Source organism: Ctenocephalides felis, unplaced genomic scaffold, assembly GCF_003426905.1.
Source record: "Ctenocephalides felis isolate EL2017-DRISC unplaced genomic scaffold, ASM342690v1 CF-g0.4_SCAFFOLD_01223, whole genome shotgun sequence".
In the NCBI taxonomy this organism is placed as follows: domain Eukaryota; kingdom Metazoa; phylum Arthropoda; class Insecta; order Siphonaptera; family Pulicidae; genus Ctenocephalides; species Ctenocephalides felis.
The window spans coordinates 490-20467 of NW_020537377.1; the positions used below are offsets into that span (position 1 = coordinate 490).

Below are 19978 nucleotides of genomic sequence, written 5' to 3' on the forward strand. Positions count from 1 at the left end.
CTCTATTAGAGAAGAAATGTCAAAGCGCGGAAGCGTTGCATCGCAGTCTATGGGTTAAACATTAGTACGGAATCCATAAAAATGTAAACAAAGTTTATACTTATTATTAAAATCTATAAAATATCTGATAATTTGATGTGCATATGTCTAATGATCATTTTTGACCGCCAAATGGCATTTTTTGTTAACTTTTTTTACTCGATCTCTGAAACCACTAGACCTGCCCTTGCAAAAATTTAAACGATGCTTTATTTTGTCAATACAAATAAAATGTTTGTTGAATTATTCAATTCGGACGCTTCGTTCTCTCACAACTGAATTACCATTTTTGGTTGTTTTTGCCCCGTATCTTCAAAACGGCCAGACTTGCCTTTGCCAGAAACTAATCAGCACTTCTACTTATCAATGTATCCAATTCAATGTTTTTTGAATTATTTAAATCAGTTAATTCGTGTTCCCGAAATCGTCGACAAAAATTTGTATCCGCACACAAACGCAGATACATCCATTTTTTCTAAGATATGCTAAAATGTTCAGAAACCTTTGAAACGTAAAGATATGCAAAAAAAAATATTTTCATTTGTTTTGCGATTACTATAACTTATCCTACGGAAAGTCAATAAAGGTTGTCAATCCATAAAACGTTTTTTGACTATTTTTTTCTTGGTATTTTTTTTTGTATTGCGTAGTTAAGAATTACATACTGTCCTAAATTTTCACCCTCCAACTAGAAACGTTATCCTTAGCACTTTCCTGTCAACCTTAAAATTATTTTAATAATTCGACAAATACATCTATACCCTGTTATAATTAATTTTATTCTGTTATACTAAATAATCTGATGACAAGATAAGTCGTTATTGATTTAAGTTTTAAATATGTAATTTCTCTTCTCTAAATGTAAAAATAAATACATTTTTCTATGACAAGCGCAGTCTCATCGTCAGTATTATAAACCTATGATATATCGCATCGGTATTTTACAACAGCTGTACGATTTGTTCTAACAGTTTTTATACATTAAGTACATCAAATTCGGTACATTGTCCAACAGAAAGTTGGATCGAATTCAATATAGTATATCAGAAATATCCCAGAATTGGCTTGAATTCCCAATAATAATAATTATCTCGATTCAACTTTGAGTCGACTCTATTTTGATTTTCTATTAGAGACATATGATATAGCAGTAGCAGAGCAAGTCGTGTAAACGTCACACTGTGACGCCCACGCCACACCAGGCGAACGTTGTCAACAAATCTTTTATTTATAATCGAAATCTATCGTTTCTATATATACGTATATATAAATTCATCTAATTTCTGTAACACTCGTGTCCGAAATAGAAAACAATACATCACGAGCTGAATCATCTTACATTTTTATATAGATTGGAAATATAACACTATACTTTTTCTTTATAATATATACTTGTATTATTTACAAAATCTTTTACTTTTTGGTCGAAGTTATTTCAAATAACAGTTACGATACCCACGATTTCTCAACTTCTACTGGACCTACGACCTACTTGTATTTATTTTTTCCAGAGACATCTTCATAGACTTCAGTATGAACTGCGTTCATCTCCAAATTCCGATTGTTACTATTTAAAAAAAAATGAGAATATAAAAAAGTTGATTTTTTTCACACATTTTTTGAACTTGTTTGTAGTTTGCGACATTTTTTTTGATTAATAATATACATAATTTTTTTTCTTCAGATTATTTGGAGGGTCAAAATCAAAGGTATGGTCAGGTGCCAATTTTTTTGGACCCCTCACTTCATCACATTTTAGAGTTAAAACTATGACTATTTTTAATTTTTATATTCTCACAATATTAATTATTAGCTGTTAAAAAATACAGCAAAAATATTATTATCCTTTTTATACGGTTTTTCAAAAATTGCATAAAATTCGTGTCTAGACCAGAATAATCCCGTAATAAATTTTTCATGGGTTCGTTATTGTTAAATTTGACATATTTTTATTTGACCATATACAGAAATTATTGCTATAAAAAGAAACAAAACGAATCCATAATATTATTTCTTGATTATCTTGTTTATATAAATGTGCTATCAATATTATTTTACACATGCTCATTGCTCATATAAATTTAAACTTAAACAAATGACGAATACAAAATATTATTTTTTGATAAACCCGTTATCATTTTCTTGTTATATAAACAAGTTATCAATATTTTCTTACACATGCTCATGTAACTATAAGCTTAAACAATCGGGTGACAAAACACATACTATTATTTTTCTGATATGCTATATGATTATCTTGTTTATATGAAGAATTAATCAATATTATTTTACACATATTCATATAACGTTGAGCTTAAACAGCACTATAATTTCCATTGACTCTATAAAATATTTATGTTATTTACAAAGCAATATAAATAAATAATTGCAGACATAAATTCTATCAAAACAAGAATTATTACATACACAAGGTACAGAGGTGCACAAAATTACCACATAAACAAAATGTGTTTCTAATTTATTATCGTACAACATCTTGCATAAAAAGCTTCTTTAGATATATTATAGTGATTTATAATCAAATCATTTAATGTTGTTTTTGAAGGCAGTCCCTGGGATATTATATCTAATTATTTATATAAAACTAACTTCATCTTGCAACCACAAGGTTCCAGGTTCAATCCCTTGTTTCGTGCAACCTGCATAGCAAGTAGTAGCGATATAATTTTTTTTTCCTAGTATAGATAAAAAATATGTTTCCAATAGATAAGTGAATCTGCTGGAAATTGCTGCTTTGAATTAAAACATAGTCACAATTTGAAAAAAGGCAACTTTTTTGTTCTAATAAAAAATATTCAAACTAGAATAGGTCATTCATAGGATTGCATTATTAATAAAAAATAATAGTATTATTACAACACTGTTGTAAAAAGTAAAAGTAATAAGAAAATATAATACAAAACGACTAGTTTATATTGTGGGAGCAACAACGTTTCTTCATTTTTAATTGATGATTGAAAATGAAGTAAGGAAATGAATGATAGTAAGTTTTTATATTAGATTAAATAACGAATGTAATTTTTGAAACAAAATTTTGTTATTTGCAGTACTTATGGTAGTAGTAGTTTTAATAAATATAATCATTGCAACAGAATAGAAACTAATAATATACGAATTGGTAATAAGTATTAAGGTTGGATGAATTAACGTTTCACTTGATTAAATGAACCATCAAAAGTTATTACACTAAATATGTTAATCAAATTAGAAATAATAAAACATTTTGTGTAATTAATTGTAATTTCGTGTAATATGTGATAAATACATTAGTCTCCTGTTCATTATTGTAGGTCATTAGTTCTTCGGCCTCACTTTCATATTTGGCAAAGGACTAACCTTTGCCCGCGACCGTTTTAGATGATTCTATTCCTGTCTTCTCAATATTCTAATTTTTTATCGATGACTCAACGACTTTAAAAGTCGTAACACTTATTATTATTTTGGCATTTCTTGGTACAATTTAAGTTATTAGCGTGTTTTCGTAAATGTGTCACTGACCGGAGTAGAGGAAGGAAGAATTTATATATATATATATATATATATATATATATATATATATATATATATATATATATATATAAATATATATATATATATAAAAGTCGCTAAGACATATATGATTTTCGGATACTAGGGATCAAAATAAGATACTTTGCTGAAGAAACCATACCTCTAAAATAAATTCTGAATGCACAGGGTATTGACCCAAAAATAAGGGTTTGTATATAGGTTTTTTTTTATTTCTGCAATGATTCATAGAATTTCCGACCCGTTATACGGTTATGCGGTTCTCAAATCTAATATGACTGGAGAAAACAGGTTGATGACAAGAGATTTCGTCAAGATGCATTCATTCCTGGCCAGAATTTGAGAAGGGTTTTGTCTTTCGGCATTATGGATGGAAATAGCTTTGTCGCGTCGTTCTATTCATAGTAGGATTTCTCTCGGCTGCACGCTGGACAAGCCGCTTGGATAAGTTAAATCATAGAATCTAAACATAGATTATGCAACCAGACAACAGAGATGCAATTTATTCACGGAAAACATATCAAAAAAAAATTATATTTACCTAAAATAATGATCAAGATACATACATTCAGATATTATAAGCTATTGTAACATGAACAAAAAATTATGTTAAAATAGAATAAAAAATGTGAACTTCACTCCATGGGTAGAAGTTTCTGGTTATAATATTAAAAAAAAATCAAACATGTAAGCCATTTTTCATATAAATTTGCATATTAAATATTTTACAATAATTAAATTATTTAATCATTAAATCAATCAAATTAAATAATTTAAGTTTATGATTTTGGTAAAACTGATATATACAACTATAAAATATTTGTAACTCTTATATAAAGAATAAGTCATATATCTGATAACTAACATAAATTTAAACTAATTATTCTATTTTTTTTTTAATTTTATTGCATAGAATATAATATGTTTTGAAATATTATTATTATTATTATTAGTTCAGATTATATTAATATGTAAGTTTTATCATTAGCTAATATAATAATAACAATAATATTTTTAAAATCATTAATGTGCAAATATAAATATATGCTAATGAATGCATTGTGTATATACTGTGAATTTCCGTTAAGACAGTTTTCTAAGAATCATGCTAAAAACGCGTTTTATGCGGAAAAGCATATTATATGGTATAGGGACAAAGCCGTAAAGTGGCGTATTAGACAAGAAATCACCAGAAACGTGGTCGTTTTAACTGTTTTCTATTATATGTAGCTAATACAATAACAGTTGTTGCATTTAATTTTAATAATGGTCATTTGCAATTTGGAAATATCTTATACTTTATGATAAAGTCGCTGCAAAAACATACTCTTTTTTATTATAGTTATCATCTTTTATCATTTATTATTGCTATTTTCTAATTTCCGGATTGTACAAATTGTACAAGAACGCTCCACCGTATGAACATTTGACACTGTAACACTGTAATAAACATACACATTTTAATTTTGTACTCTAATAATTATCATATATATGTGTGTAGATATATATATATATATATATATATATATATATATATATATATATATAAATAATTTTGTGTTACTAAACTTATTCAAGGCCCAAACGTAATAGTCCAAATCTGATGAAGCTTTCGGGAAGCAAATATAGATACCTGAAAAGAAACATCGAAAGTATGCTGCATATTTATACAATCGAAAGAATAAGTAAACTATGCTGAGATTAAAAATAGCTTCTTACCACACTTTATATTTGAGGCTTTCTTCCGTAAAGTATCGCGATATATGTTTATATGATTACTATTTATGGAATGACTAGATAACCTATTTTCTTATTTTTGTAATGAATTGTCATACGTTAAATCAAACGCGTATCAAATTTTGAAATGTTTGATATTATTGATTGAAATGTTATATGTTTTTATTCGGTGAGTTATATCAAATATTTTGTACACGTTTGTTTTTAATACGTTCAAAGCTAACGGTCAGTAAGAAATGTTTTACTGATGGTAAATGTAGATAAAAATGTTGTTTTGTATGCTTACATGCATATGTATATAAGTATGTATATAGTATTTTTAACTTTCCGTAGAGTAATTTTGATGACTAATTTATATGAAAATACTTGATTTCAGAAAGTTTGCGATTATCTATAGATGATTCGATTTGGATCATTTGAAATTGCCGAATTTGATAATTTGAAGAGATGTGATCTCGTATATGATTGATAAGGCGTTTTGAATGTGGAATATGATATAAGTTTGATTATCGTTCGGCATCGTAGATAGTGTTGTCCCACGCACGAGATGTCCGACCCCCGTCGGTTCGGTGGAGCGCACTTCTCCCGTCCTGCACCGTCCTGCACCTCCTGCGGCCCCTGCCCGATCGCCGATGCGATGGTGCCGTGTGCACTGCGGCAGTGACTATACAGTGCAGCCGGCCTCCGAGTTCATTCGATACAAAGCGGTAGTCAGTGACGAAAAGCAAGTGCCATTATCGTTCTCTCCGTCGATTTACGAAACTACACTTCAATTCCAAAAAGGATAACTGGGACTCGCATTCCGACTCACTACCCAACGACTACGATTTAATTAGCTAAAGGTAGTTGCTTCATTATTTTATCAGTGATTTATTCGCCAGTGTGTGGATTACTAAGTATTGTGCATTAATTCATCGTCGAACGCAAAGAACAGTGTGCGCTTTTAGTAAAATCTTCTAGTGCGTGATATCACTCTAACAGCATATTCATCTGTGTTTGTTTGGTTTAACAAAAATTTTGTGGAGAGGAGATTCAACGCTCGCCATTGAAAGTTTCGAAAATTCGGGCAACGATCCAAATGTTTACGAAATATTTTGATGGTTGACAAAGTGGCTGGAAAAGTTTATGTGCTTAACTCAAACTTAAATATATTCAAATGAAGGAGGGATCTATAATAGATCTAATTTTAAATACTATTGAGAAACATTTCGGAAGCAACTTTGTCAAAGATAGCAATACACGCTTTATAATATTTCACATATATGCAAATAACACAAAAATTAATTGTAAACGCTTTTAATTAGTACTTAACAGTATCATAAAAATTGCAATAGTTTATTTCAACATTTATTAACAATAAATTTATCCAATATAATCTTGCATGCTATAATGATATTCATAGCATTAATTTTATTAAAATTATTAGATGCAAATTAAAAATTGTATGGCGCCTTTTTTAAATTCAAAAATTTAATTGCCTTTTGTGATTTTAAGTAACAATTTTTCGCTTTAATTGAAACTTACAAGAAATTTCATTATCTAATGAACAATATTTCATAAATAATATTTATAAAAATTGGTTTTTATTTTTGGTGAACTAAAAACTAAATTGCGGAATTCGATATTTCAATACAATTGCGGTTTAAAATTTAAATATTTGCAGCTAAATATTTATCTTTGATTATTTATATTGTATACCATATAACATTATGGACTACGCAATGCTTTGCAGCAAACAAAGATTTATGACCAAACTTAATGGCCAAGAAAAACATTTGACGTCATTTTAAAACTTACACCTGCCGACATCAACTGTTGCACAAGTGCTACGAAAAATAGATTGTGTAATATAATTTTATTCTGAAAATAACAAATAAAAACAAAATCGTTTGTTAAAAAATGTAAATGATTCTCGATTTTTGAAAAAATGTTAATAATACGTTTGAATTAAAAATTATCTCAGAATAAAAATTCATGTTCAATATTTTTATAATGGCCAAAGAAACTTTGTCAAGTACAAGAAAACAATTGAGAACTTGACTTGATTTTCATTTAAATATTTAAAAAAAATATGATATGAACTGATAAATTGATTTATTTAAAAATTTATAAATTACTAAAGTTTTCCTAATATTTTCTACAAGAAGAATAATTCTAAAAACCAAATGATAATGAAAGAGATTAACAATACATTTTGAAAAAACCGGCAAATGAAACAACGTTATAAGATAATATCGTTATACAAAAAATAAAATGTGCAATACAAAAAGTTCTTATTAGTTAACTTTGCGTTAAAACTCTAAAATCTAATTTTAAATTTTAAGCCATAATGCAAATATAAATTAAATTGAGCGATAAAATTCTAAACATCATATCAAATTTTACTAGTATTTTATTAAAAATAAAATGTTCCATAGACATATATTTAAAAAATTTAACAATATTCTAGGAAATCGGTAGATAAAGCTACGTTGTATATTATTCATAAATAATTAAATATTTCAAGTATAAATTTTGAGAATTTTCGGAATAAATTATACTTTATATTGTATTTTATATCGAACTTTATAAATTAATATGGCAACTGATAGATTTGCTTTAAATATATCAATTTTTGTTCGCAAAATAAATGAAATGAGTTGCAAATTTCTGCAATATTTAATTACTCAAACATAAAAGAAAATTAAAAAATATTAAAAATAAATTATACGCTGACGGGATTTAAACCTGATCATTTCTAACTCTCTTATCTATTAATCCGAGCGCAAAAAGTAGAAGTAAGCCTTTAAACTGTTTGAGCTACCGAGAAATATTAAATGCAACATTGTACGCGTACGTATTGCTCATGGTCCATTTTTCAAAACTTCAAACAATTTCATAATTAAACCACTTTACATAGGCCTATAATATTTTAAGGTACTCGGTTCGACTATCAACTCTATCATTATGCGAAGTTTCATCAAAACCCCAAAAGAGTAAACCTGAGGTTTTCCTTGTGACCGATTAAATTATTATTACCATATGAAATTTTACTCGTAATTCATTTAAAAGTGCATAGAAAATGAACAATATTTCAAAATGCGACAAATGAACCAAGCTTATAATGTAATATTCTTTTGAAATACTTAAATATAAAATTTGGTATGTAGTTTTTTATCTAACAGAACTTTTCAGCAAAAACAGGACAAGAGTACAATTATAAACTAAATTGAGCGATAAAATTTTCAACTTTATGTCAACTTTTACTCGTATTTCATTTAAAAGTATATTTGGTATGTAGTTTTTTTCTAATAGAACTTCTCAGCAAAAACAGGATAATAGTACAATTATAAATTAAACTGAGCTATAAAATTCTAAACATTATATCAAATTTTGCTCGTATTTCATTTAAAAGTATATTTGGAATGTAGTTTTATCTAATAGAACTTCTCAGCTAAAACAGGGCGAAAGTACAATTATAATTTAAATTGAGCAATAAAATTCTGAACATTATGTCAAATTTTACTCGCATTTCATTTAAAAGTATATTTGGTATGTAGTTTTTATCTAATAGCTTTTCAGCAAAAACAGGGCGATAGTACAATTATAATTTAAATTTAGCAATAAAATTCTAAACATTATGTCAAATTTTACTCGTATTTCATTTAAAAGCATATTTTTCATCCTCTTTGAAAGGCAAGGCTTAGATTAAAAAAAATTAATGATAATTTGAAAAATTGGTAAATAAAGCAAGGTTATAGCAGTATATTACTCGAAAATACTTAAATATGAAAATTGCATAAAATATTTTTATCGACCAAAACTTTCTCGACAAAACTAGGTACAGTACATCAATTGTGAATTATAATGAACGATCGAAATAATTATTACCATATGAAATTTTCCTCGTACTTCATTTTCCTCTCTCCATCTTGTTGGTTTCGTGCGGTGTGCCGTTACGTTTGCATTCCTCGGGCACGGCCAAATTAGGCTAGCTTACGGACCGGGCGTCAGTAACATCGGCGAAGGCGAAGAAGCATCGGTGAGGTGCGATCGCACGCCTGGCCGAGAGCCAGCGAGAACACGCGCCGCGCGGCACCTTCCCCTCGGTTTGCGGGTATTTCGTTACATGCGGCCTACACGAAAGACAAATGTTACCACTCGATTTGACAGTTATTCGCGTAAAGCGAAAGCTCATTATTAACGGCTACTGTTACATTTACTTAGTTCCAAGGAAATGCAATTATTACGACACTGCGGCGGAGGTTCAAGATGATTCGGATTACTTATGTCACGCTTATTACATCTTTTTTCCGTCATTACTGTTTTTTCCATTATTTTGCTAGTTTTAAGTACATATTTTTGCCGCCCTCTTTAATTTCATAATTTTATTCCAATTATCACGTTTAATTATTAAACTAGTAGTAAGTAGCAATTTACCTTACATGCAAGTTGCATGAACTTTTTGATACGTACACATAATCTACTTAATCAATGAGAATTGGGATTCAGTTAATTAGGTAAAATGTGCCCAGTTGTTTATTACGAAAATAAAATTTTCGCTTTCACTAAAAATAGTCAATACGATTTCTAAATGACGTTTTGAAACATACTATAATATCTGTAATTGTATAAATCAAATTAATTTGTTTAACATATTTTATTTCATTCATTTCCGGTACCAAAAATGTATTTTATTAAAATGTGGATATCAACTGTAATCAGTAGCTACCTACGAAACACCACAGAACGTGCACATGCTTCGGCACTGATCAAGCTTGCGACAAAAACTTTGGTGATTTTTCATAATTCAACCGTTTATCGTAGGCCTATAATATTTTAGTATGTTATTTCAGACTACGAAATCTATCGCTGTACAAAGTTTCATCAAAATCGTCAAAAAATTCTTCAACATTTAATTACTAGGAAACTTCGGCACTGATCAAACTTGCGATTAAAACTTTGGTAAATTTTTATAATTCAACCGTTTATCGTAGGCCTATAATAATCTAGTATGTTATTTCAGACTACCAAATCTATTGTTGTACAAAGTTTCATCAAAATCGTCAAAAAATTCTTCAACATTTAATTACTAGGAAACTTTGGCACTGATCAAGCTTGCGGCTAAAACTTTGGTGATTTTTTATAATTCAACCGTTTATCGTAGGCCTATAATATTTTAGTATGTTATTTTAGACTACGAAATCTATCGTTGCACAAAGTTTCATCAAAATAGTCAAAAAAAACTTCAACATTTAATTACTAGGGAACAGCCCGGCCGATATTTACCAAAAATTTACGCAATTTCCAATAAATATTGTTCGAATAGTTTTGGAGTTTCAAATCGATTCAAGATTGTGGTCTAAAACTTGTACGAAAAGTTTTACACTTTTCTGCTTATCACAAAGAAGCTGCTTGGCCGATCCTCGCACAAAATTAATAAACGCTAGTCAAGTTACATTGATTTTAAATTTTTAAAATCGGTACAGCCGTTTCTGAGAAAAACGTAGACAAAAGATCAAAACTCGGATCACATACAGACACATATACTTTTTCTAAATTTGGTCTCAAACGGTTCAGAATGACTTGAAACTAGACATATACAATACCCAATACATAAAATGACAATACAAAGACAATACATAAAATTTCGGGTTTTTTGCGGGAAAATGTAATCGCCAATTAAAAATCATGAGAACGAATATAAGAATATCTCAATTTTTCACAAATTATACAATATTTTATCAAAATTGTAGCTGATTGTAGCACAGTATATGAAAGTTCACTAATGCATGTAGTAACTTTGCTCATAAAAATCAAGTAAAATTATAATCATACATGATTTCAAAATATGTCGACTTGACTGCTCGAAGATTTTTAGAAAGCTATTTAATTATTAAATATTTTATTACAGGCCAAATTAAAGCTTCAAGATGCCGTTCAAGCCAGTAGAAAACCCAAAATGCCCAAAATGCGGCAAATCAGTATATGCCGCCGAAGAGCGTGTTGCCGGTGGACTTAAGTGGCACAAAATGTGTTTCAAATGCGGTAAGATTTAAAAATTCAAATCAATTTATCTAAACTACTACTAAATCAAAATGTAAAAATCAAATTAAATAAAAATTTAAACATTATAAAAATTGAGAATTTTTACAAATACATCTTGAAATTTGTTTTTTTTCAAATAGAAACTAAACTGAATTAAATTTAGAACAATAATAAGAATCATTTATCTTTTAGGTATGTGCAGCAAATTGTTGGACTCCACCAACTGCACTGAGCACGAAGGTGAGTTGTTCTGCAAGAACTGCCACGCCCGCAAGTACGGACCCAAAGGATACGGTTTTGGCGGTGGTGCCGGCTGTCTGTCCATGGACACCGGAGCACAATTCACAGAAGGAGGCCAAACGTAAGTTCCAACACTTTATTAACATTTTACATTACATTATCGTACCCTGCCGCAACCCAGTCGCAATATCGTTTGCGAAACTGATCACAGTACCTACCCTCTTTGCGCATAACTTTTGCTTGAAGATCAGATAAATAGTAATAGTACAGCAGCCAGATCAATCGTTTTCACTCGCTTACACATCGTATCCTCTCATTGGGACCGAAATGATGAAAAAAACTCCAGCAATTCCGGTTTCATTCAGAATACTCACCTAAATAAAATTAAATGTAGATGCGAAGTTAAATTCAAAAGCAGATCACTTATGACATACAGGCAATATGTTTGAAAACGATATACATGATATAGTTCTATTATGAATGAAACTCAATTGCTATAAAATTTATCTATCATTATTAATAAAATACAAACGCAAATGAAAGGTACTGATTAGTTAATTATTTCCTGAAAATCAAACAAAATTATTCATACGATTTTTGCATTTTCATTCTCATTAGTAAATTCAGTAGTGCAAAACAACGTGCAAAAGATATTTTACGCGATATAGTTAATAAAGCGACAATATTCGCTTGTATAATTTGAAAATTAGTCAATTGAATGTGCAGATTTGAATATTATTTATATAGAAAACGTTCAGAGGGCATTTTCCTTATAATATCAATATCTAACAATATTATTTCCTATGTATACGAACATATGCATACATATCAATCATGTTATAAAAATTTGTTTGTCAATAACTGAAATTTTGTTTACACACGTAAGCTAGTTTGTTACCAGACATCTATTTTGATATCAATGTTTACTATCTCCTTGACTGATATGATGATTCTTGACTGTTATTCCTCTACAATCATATATCTGCATGCAATACTACTCATATGAAACTGCCTAAAATGCAAACGATGAATTGTGAATGTAAGCGGGTGATAATTGGTTTTGTTGATAAATCCTCCTTTTAAACGGCCGAATTGAGTCTAAGGCACCGTTCACACTAATACCTTTGTTAGGCCTCAATCAATCTGAGACGTAGACTTGAAGCACATTTCTATTTCTTTTCCGAACAGAAACTAAATCGATGTCATCATTCGGAGTTCGGAGCCAATGAATCGATCAAACTTAGAGAGAATCTACAACCACAGGCTCGTTCAAGACCCAAAACTTTCCCGTATTTTCGTACTGAATGTTGTTAGATGTAGCTTTTTGTTTTCGTCACTACTTATGTGTTTTGATCCGAATCTATTATTAATTGAAAACAAAGTATTTTTGCGTGAGTTTCAATTATAATAATGTTGATATCGCATATCATTCAGCTGATCATAAAATCAAAGATCTTCGAAACGATCTCAATGTATCACTTATTTAACCAACTCACAAAAATACAAGTATTAAATTTAAGTTTGAGATTAAATTTTAGATTTAGCAGAGTAAAATATTTTTGTAGATTGGATGAAAAATTCTATATTTTTGAAAAAAAAAGATTATTTTTATAGAAAACTCTGTACAATAAAATATTATGTAAACTTTATGCTTCTAAAAGAGGAATAAAATAATTTTTAACTAAAATTATTGGTTTTGAATTACATAAAATCTCTTTTGATCGAGATTAGCTCAAGGCTCTAAAGTAATAACTAACTCTCACAAATAAACAGCCGGTCCAAATATGATTCGCGATTGGATAACCGCTCTGTTTGCAAACATTGCTCCTGAAATAGATCAGCCGTAAATATAGCCTTGAGCTATTCTCATATAACCTGTCCTTAGAATTTATCAGACAAATGAAACCTGAGACGTGTAGGTAGCCGCGACATTTTCTCATAAGTAGGTGAGATTTTTTGCATCTTTTACACGAGTGTAATAGAAATTATCGCTGGCATGGCTTGTGCATTCGTCAGGTCACTTTCGAACATTTTCTACAATAACAAATTCTAATCTTACACTTCCTTCACACATTCCAAAAACTGAGAACACTGCATTCTCTGTATACAATCATCTGTACTAATCCAAATATACGCTTGAAATCAATTTATACCATATATGTGATTATGGGACATGCGTTGATATGTTGATCGCTCATTTCAACATTTATTAACATGTATATATTATTATAAAAAGAACAGGATGGGATAAGGAAAAGGCCCTCGACGATTCATTCTTATCTATTTTATAAATATACTTTAACACAGTAAATTGTATATTCGAACTGGCATCAATAACAAAATCAATTCTAAAGTACAGTAGATTAATTTCGAATGACTGTTAACTGTTATGAACATGGGATGGCGAGGAGCGATTAGTTCAAATCAAACCTTCTCCCATCAATGTTTGCTTAATTTTGTTTTATATTCACAGAAATAATTAACATAATCGGTTATTTATATAACATTGTAGAAGCTATTGTCATCATGTAATTAGTCCGAGTCCGAGGTGTATCCATTCAGGACATGTGGCGGGTCGGCCAGATATAACAAAATAACAAACGCTGGAACCTCTGGAAATTTAATTGCTTTCTTTACACAGCTATTATTAATTATTACTAATAATGTATATTTTAGCGTAGAGTAAAATCTAATTAATCGCTTATACCAACTAATAAAATTATTCTTAGTAAATACTGTCTCATCATACCATGTCATAACTTTTTTTTGAAATCACTAACTCTCATTAAGAGACTTGTATATAGAAACTTTTATTTTTGCATGCATTTGATCTGGTTTTTCTTATTTTTACGAATGGGTGATAGTTTGATTTATTTTGAACAAAATTTTTCAATACACAATAATCAATACTGATTAGTATTTGGTAAACATTTTATACTACGAAAGATTGATAGTACTAATGATGAGATAAACTAGTTAAAGAAATTAGTTTATCATTGTTATTCAACACACTACATTTTTTTTTGATAAATTGACTTCTAAATTAAAAACATATTAATTATTAATTTAACACATTAATCGCCACAATATCAGAAAAATTTCACTTTGGCCATGGGAACTTTATTAGATAATTTAGTTAAGAATGTATCGAGGAAACTGAATGTATCAAAGAAATCATTTTTTGCCAACATTCCTGTAAAAATACGTTTTTTCTCGAAAGCCAAGAACTTTTCAGGTTTTGTTCCTTATAGACTAAGCTGACGTAGAACTTCTTAGCTTCAAGCACATATGATTGACATGGCGATTTACGTGTTTAACTAGAATAATTATACATAGTTCTATTACTTTACACTCGATTCAACTTTATAGTACCTACTAAAGATTATCTATTACCAAGCATGCCAATTTCAAACATACTAAGCTTCCACTGCATACACTTGTATATATCCCATTCATTTGGGTGTTTTCGTGAAAACTGAAATAAAATAAAATTGAATATTAACTAATAGTTGCGTTATTGATAATGTGTATATAGAAATGGCCATCGTACAAATGGAGCTTGTTTGGAACCAAGAAAAATAATCCGCGCTAAAGACGGCGAAGGATGCCCGAGGTGCGGCGGTTGCGTCTACGCCGCCGAAATGATGCTCGCCAGGGGAAAGGTGAGATATTTAAGAAATAGTAATAGTAATTTTTAGTTAGAGCTTAGTTATTTATATTAACTTAAATAAAAATGCAGAACATGACATATTTTAACCAATGGTATGGAATTTCCCGTAACGAGCTTAGTTTGTTTCATTTGATTAACAAAATTCGTATTGGTACTTACAAGAAGAACCTCAGGTTTTCTTTTCTAGGATTTTGATGAAACCTCGCGTAACTATACAGTTTAAAGTCAAATCGAACACCATGAAATATCATTCTCCTATGAGAAGCGGTTTAATTAAAAAAATTAAGTTTAAAATTCATTTTCATTTCTGGTGCAAAAGATTGTGAATTTACGATTACTATTTCATATGCAAAAAACTCGGTAAGGGAAATTTCATTACTGTTTTATAAAATAAATTTAAATTTATATAAAATATACTAAATTAGAATAGAGCCTCGGATTTAATTATCAGCCCAGGGGTTCCATTCTGCAAAGTGCAAAAGTAATGTTAATAACATGTAATAATTAACTCTGAATGCACAATCATCATGTATCAAATAATTAAAATTTAAATAATTTTTAGTTTTTCAAATATATATATATATATATATATATATATATATATATATATATGTATATATATATAACAAAATAAACAATAAAAAATAATTAAGCTAAATTTCAAGAAATTTTAGTAGAACAGTACGAATATAAAAAAATATAGTCCTTATTGACAAGAGGTCTTAAATTGCTTAATAAATATAAGATGATAATTACTGGACGCTATGAAAATATTTTATCGTTTTCTCATAATGCTAATTACAGTTTTTTTTTTTTGTATTTTGATAAATTATTCATTTTGCTGTTAAACAAAGTTAGTTTACATAAATATTTCTCTAAAGGGATGGCACAAAGAATGCTTCAAATGTGCAGACTGTTCTAAAAGATTGGACTCTGTTAACTGTTGCGAAGGTCCCGATAAAGATATCTACTGCAAAGGTATGTATAATAAGCAATATAAAAAATTATATAAATATAATTAAATTTTAAACATTTTGTTTAATAAAACGTATTAAGAGTCGTTTTCATATTTTACATTAAAATTTCGATTGTAAATATATTTTTCATTTTAGTTTGCTATGCAAAGAAGTTTGGTCCTAAGGGCTATGGATATGGGCAAGGTGGTGGAGCACTGCAGAGTGATTGCTATGCTAATATGTAAGTAAAGCTATAATATTTGTTTGCTTTCGCAGAAATTTTATTTTATATTATATGGGAAACCATCTGGCTTTTACTGTTTGTTTACATTAACTCAAGTCAAAGTAAACATAATTAATTTGTTTTAAAAACATACAAGTTTAATTGCATAAACCTGATTACGCAAGCTGATTTAGTAGTTGAAACCAGAAGAAAATATGCTGAAAATCATTTGTTTTTAGAATTTTGTTATAAATTGTGTGATAGAAAAAACGTTAAAGATAAAATTATTATTTTAGGGATCAAGCTCCAAAGACAACCGTAATTGATACAGCTAAAATCCAAGCACCCCCAGGACAAGGTTGTCCACGATGTGGTGGAGTTGTATACGCTGCCGAACAAGTTCTTGCTAAAGGAAGGGTCAGTATAACACTTTTTTTTCATAATTATATGCCAGATTTCATAAACTCTATATTTCTCTATTTATTACAGGAATGGCATCGCAAGTGCTTCAAATGCCGTGACTGCACCAAAACATTGGACTCGATTATTGCTTGCGATGGTCCAGATCGTGATGTTTACTGCAAGACATGTTACGGAAAGAAATGGGGACCCCACGGTTACGGTTTTGCTTGCGGAAGCGGATTCCTTCAAACTGACGGTTTAACGTAAGTATTTCTATGTTTATCAATTAGTGGATAATATTAACGGTTTAACGATAAAGCAATCTCATTATATAGAGAGGAAGAAATTTCAATGGGAAGACCGTTCTATAACCCAAACACCACTTCCCTAATGGCTCCAGAAGGCCAAGGTTGTCCAAGATGCGGAGGCATGGTGTTTGCCGCTGAACAACAATTAGCCAAAGGAACGGTAAGATTCAGAAAAATAATTTTAAAAAATGTTTTTAATATATAGAAATTAATCATTTATCATTTTTTTAGATGTGGCACAAGAAGTGCTTCAACTGCGCCGAGTGCCATCGTCCTTTGGATTCGATGCTCGCATGTGATGGACCTGACAAGGAAATTCACTGCAAACCATGCTACGGTAAATTATTTGGACCTAAAGGATTCGGCTATGGCCACACACCCACACTTGTATCAACCAACGGAGAATCCACAATATCTTTGTAAGTAATAATTATTTATAGAAATACCAAATAGATAAAATATATATTTAAAAAAATGTCACTGTTCTATGTCATGGAGTAGTATCATCACTTTAAAATATGGATAGCAATGTGTTTTCTGTAAAAAAAATGCAGAAAATCGAAATACTAGATACCAGTATACCCAAATAGCAATAAATCAAAATTACGTTTAAATTTTATTATTGTTAGAATGTGGGAGCCTTAATGGGAGCTAGGGGCTTGTTATATAGGTTTTTTTAAATGAACATATATTGAATAGATGTTACAACTATTCTTCTACCGAATATAGTGAAAATAATTCTATAACTGTTGTTCATTATTTCACAATTAATCATTTTCTAGTGAAACTGCGGTATTACAACTTACTCTATGTTTGGGGCTAGTCGTGACGAGACAGGTAGTAACGACAATAAACGACAATAGTAACTCTAATAATAACTGATAATTTAAATATAGCTTTTTTTAAGAAAATTGACAATTGATCCTAAGGATTTTTTTATAAATCTATATAAACTATGATTAATACACACAATATATAGTATCTCTTGCCATAGAAATTTTTATCATAAATCAACGTAAACTACAATTCATACAAATAAAAGATATTGTGTCTCCTATAACACAATTTACATGTTCCCATATCTTGTCACTTGAATCTCACTACATGGAGTAGTGTCATCGGTTTCACTTTAAAATATGGATAGCAATGTGTTTTCTGTAAAAAAATGCAGAAAGTCGAAATACAATAGACAATACTTACTATTCTTGCACGTTACAACTAGCCCCAAGGTTTTGTTTCAATTAACTCCAGGTGTAATTTTTTTTACATTGATTTAAACAACTATTTAAACAATTTAGCAAAATTACAAAAATTCTTACACATTATCAAATATTGATATAAAATTTAAAATTACTCGATATCAATAACGCAAATCAAAATTTTATGATAGTACAATTTTATATCATACTAGCAAACCCGACGAACTCTGTTTTGTTTGTTTTATATTTGAAAAGGAAAAATGTGATTATATCATACAACAGTAATAAATTTATTTCGATTACAAAAATAAAGTGTTTTTAGTTGAGCTTCTCTAAGTAAATGAAAATGAATTGAAGTGCTCTTTGGTAAACCACATTTTTGTTTTTTGGTCTGACGTTAACACAAACAAAGCGGATGGTTTCCCAACTCGTGAACAGGCAACGTATAACTGCCCATGTGAAAAACAATGATTTTCTAAATAATCTATTTGAAATTTATCCCGCAAACACTAAGCGATTGGCCCTGCGACTTGTTATTGCGAACGCAAGGCGAACTGGAAATTGCAATCGTTTGAAGTCAAACGGAAGACCAGTCAGAATTATTGGTATGTCACTAAATCGCCAGCAATGTTTGATTAAATGGTAAAATTCAGTGCGTCATTATTCTTTGCGGCAAAAACTGCTCGTTGACTTCACCAAGCATAATTCTGATAATTCTCACTAATGTCATTACTCGAATTTTTAATTGCGGTGCGTGAAATTTCAGCAATTTGCATTAAGGCATGATGCCTTAGAATATATGCACCACTAATTTTCCTAGCCATAAACCTTGCGGAGCCCGAGACCTTTCCAACGAATGCAAAATTGTCGAAATCGGTTCGTACTTCGTACGTTCTGGAGTTATATCGTCAGGAAGGAAAACCCGACTCATTTTTATATATATGTAGATATAAAAAATAATGGACTTGTTTACTGTGTCGTGAAGTTATGCAGGGAAGCTTACATATTCAATCGAGACAAAAAAATATTTTAATATCGTTGAATATCCTATTGAAAAAAATCTGTTATATATTGCGTATCTTTATTCTATAACTTCAAGTTATATTTTTTCCGATTATTTTCTAGCCCCGACGGTAGGCCATACGGCGGTCAAAAGGGAGTAAAAGGCGGTTGCCCCCGCTGCGGCTACGCTGTCTACGCCGCCGAACAAATGAACTCGAAGAACGGAATTTGGCACAGACGCTGCTTCTCCTGCGTGGACTGCAAGCGCTCCCTGGACAGCACCAACCTGAACGACGGACCAGACGGAGAGATTTACTGCCGCGGATGCTACGGCCGCAACTACGGACCGAAGGGTGTCGGCTATGGAATTGGCGCCGGCACGCTGACCATGGCCTGAACGGCCGCTTATCCGAATATAAACCATTTATCACGTTAGGTGAAACGAGATCGATGTTTCATATATACGTATATGTGTAATACGAACGCAAAATGAACAAATACTATTGTTAAACAAGTAACGCATTCATCATCATTAAGCGAGAACAATTACACTATTATTATCATCATATTTATTATTATTATTAATATTATAGATAACTAGGACGAATTTCTTTAGGCGCGCCTCC

The 19978-nt window shown here is 30.1% G+C and overlaps 1 protein-coding gene across 2 annotated transcripts; it reads left to right on the forward strand.

Moving 5' to 3' along the window:
• Positions 1-6006: 6006 nt before the first annotated feature.
• On the forward strand, positions 6007-19749 carry LOC113369304 (muscle LIM protein 1-like). Of its 2 annotated transcripts, XM_026610085.1 has the most exons (11): positions 6007-6167; positions 11219-11352; positions 11545-11713; positions 15128-15254; positions 16144-16240; positions 16375-16459; positions 16738-16858; positions 16931-17106; positions 17179-17311; positions 17383-17570; positions 19476-19749. In XM_026610085.1, the coding sequence occupies exons 2-11, from the start codon at positions 11238-11240 to the stop codon at positions 19747-19749; spliced, it is 1485 nt and encodes a 494-aa protein (XP_026465870.1). In that variant the 5' UTR covers positions 6007-6167; positions 11219-11237. The 2 variants fall into 2 exon arrangements, with proteins under 2 accessions (XP_026465870.1, XP_026465871.1); XM_026610086.1 differs by lacking the exons at positions 15128-15254; positions 16144-16240; positions 16375-16459; ... (3 more) ...; positions 17383-17570; positions 19476-19749 and adding an exon at positions 12781-13155 and having other exon boundaries at positions 6008-6167.
• Positions 19750-19978: the final 229 nt, after the last annotated feature.

Bases quoted from the DNA above. Each gene is read 5' to 3' on its own strand.
- LOC113369304 (XM_026610085.1), top strand. From the start codon at position 11,238: ATGCCGTTCAAGCCAGTAGAAAACCCAAAATGCCCAAAATGCGGCAAA. The intron at 17,107-17,178 runs GTAAGTATTTCT...CTCATTATATAG, and splicing joins CTTCAAACTGACGGTTTAAC to AGAGGAAGAAATTTCAATGG. The intron at 17,571-19,475 runs GTAAGTAATAAT...ATTATTTTCTAG, and splicing joins GGAGAATCCACAATATCTTT to CCCCGACGGTAGGCCATACG.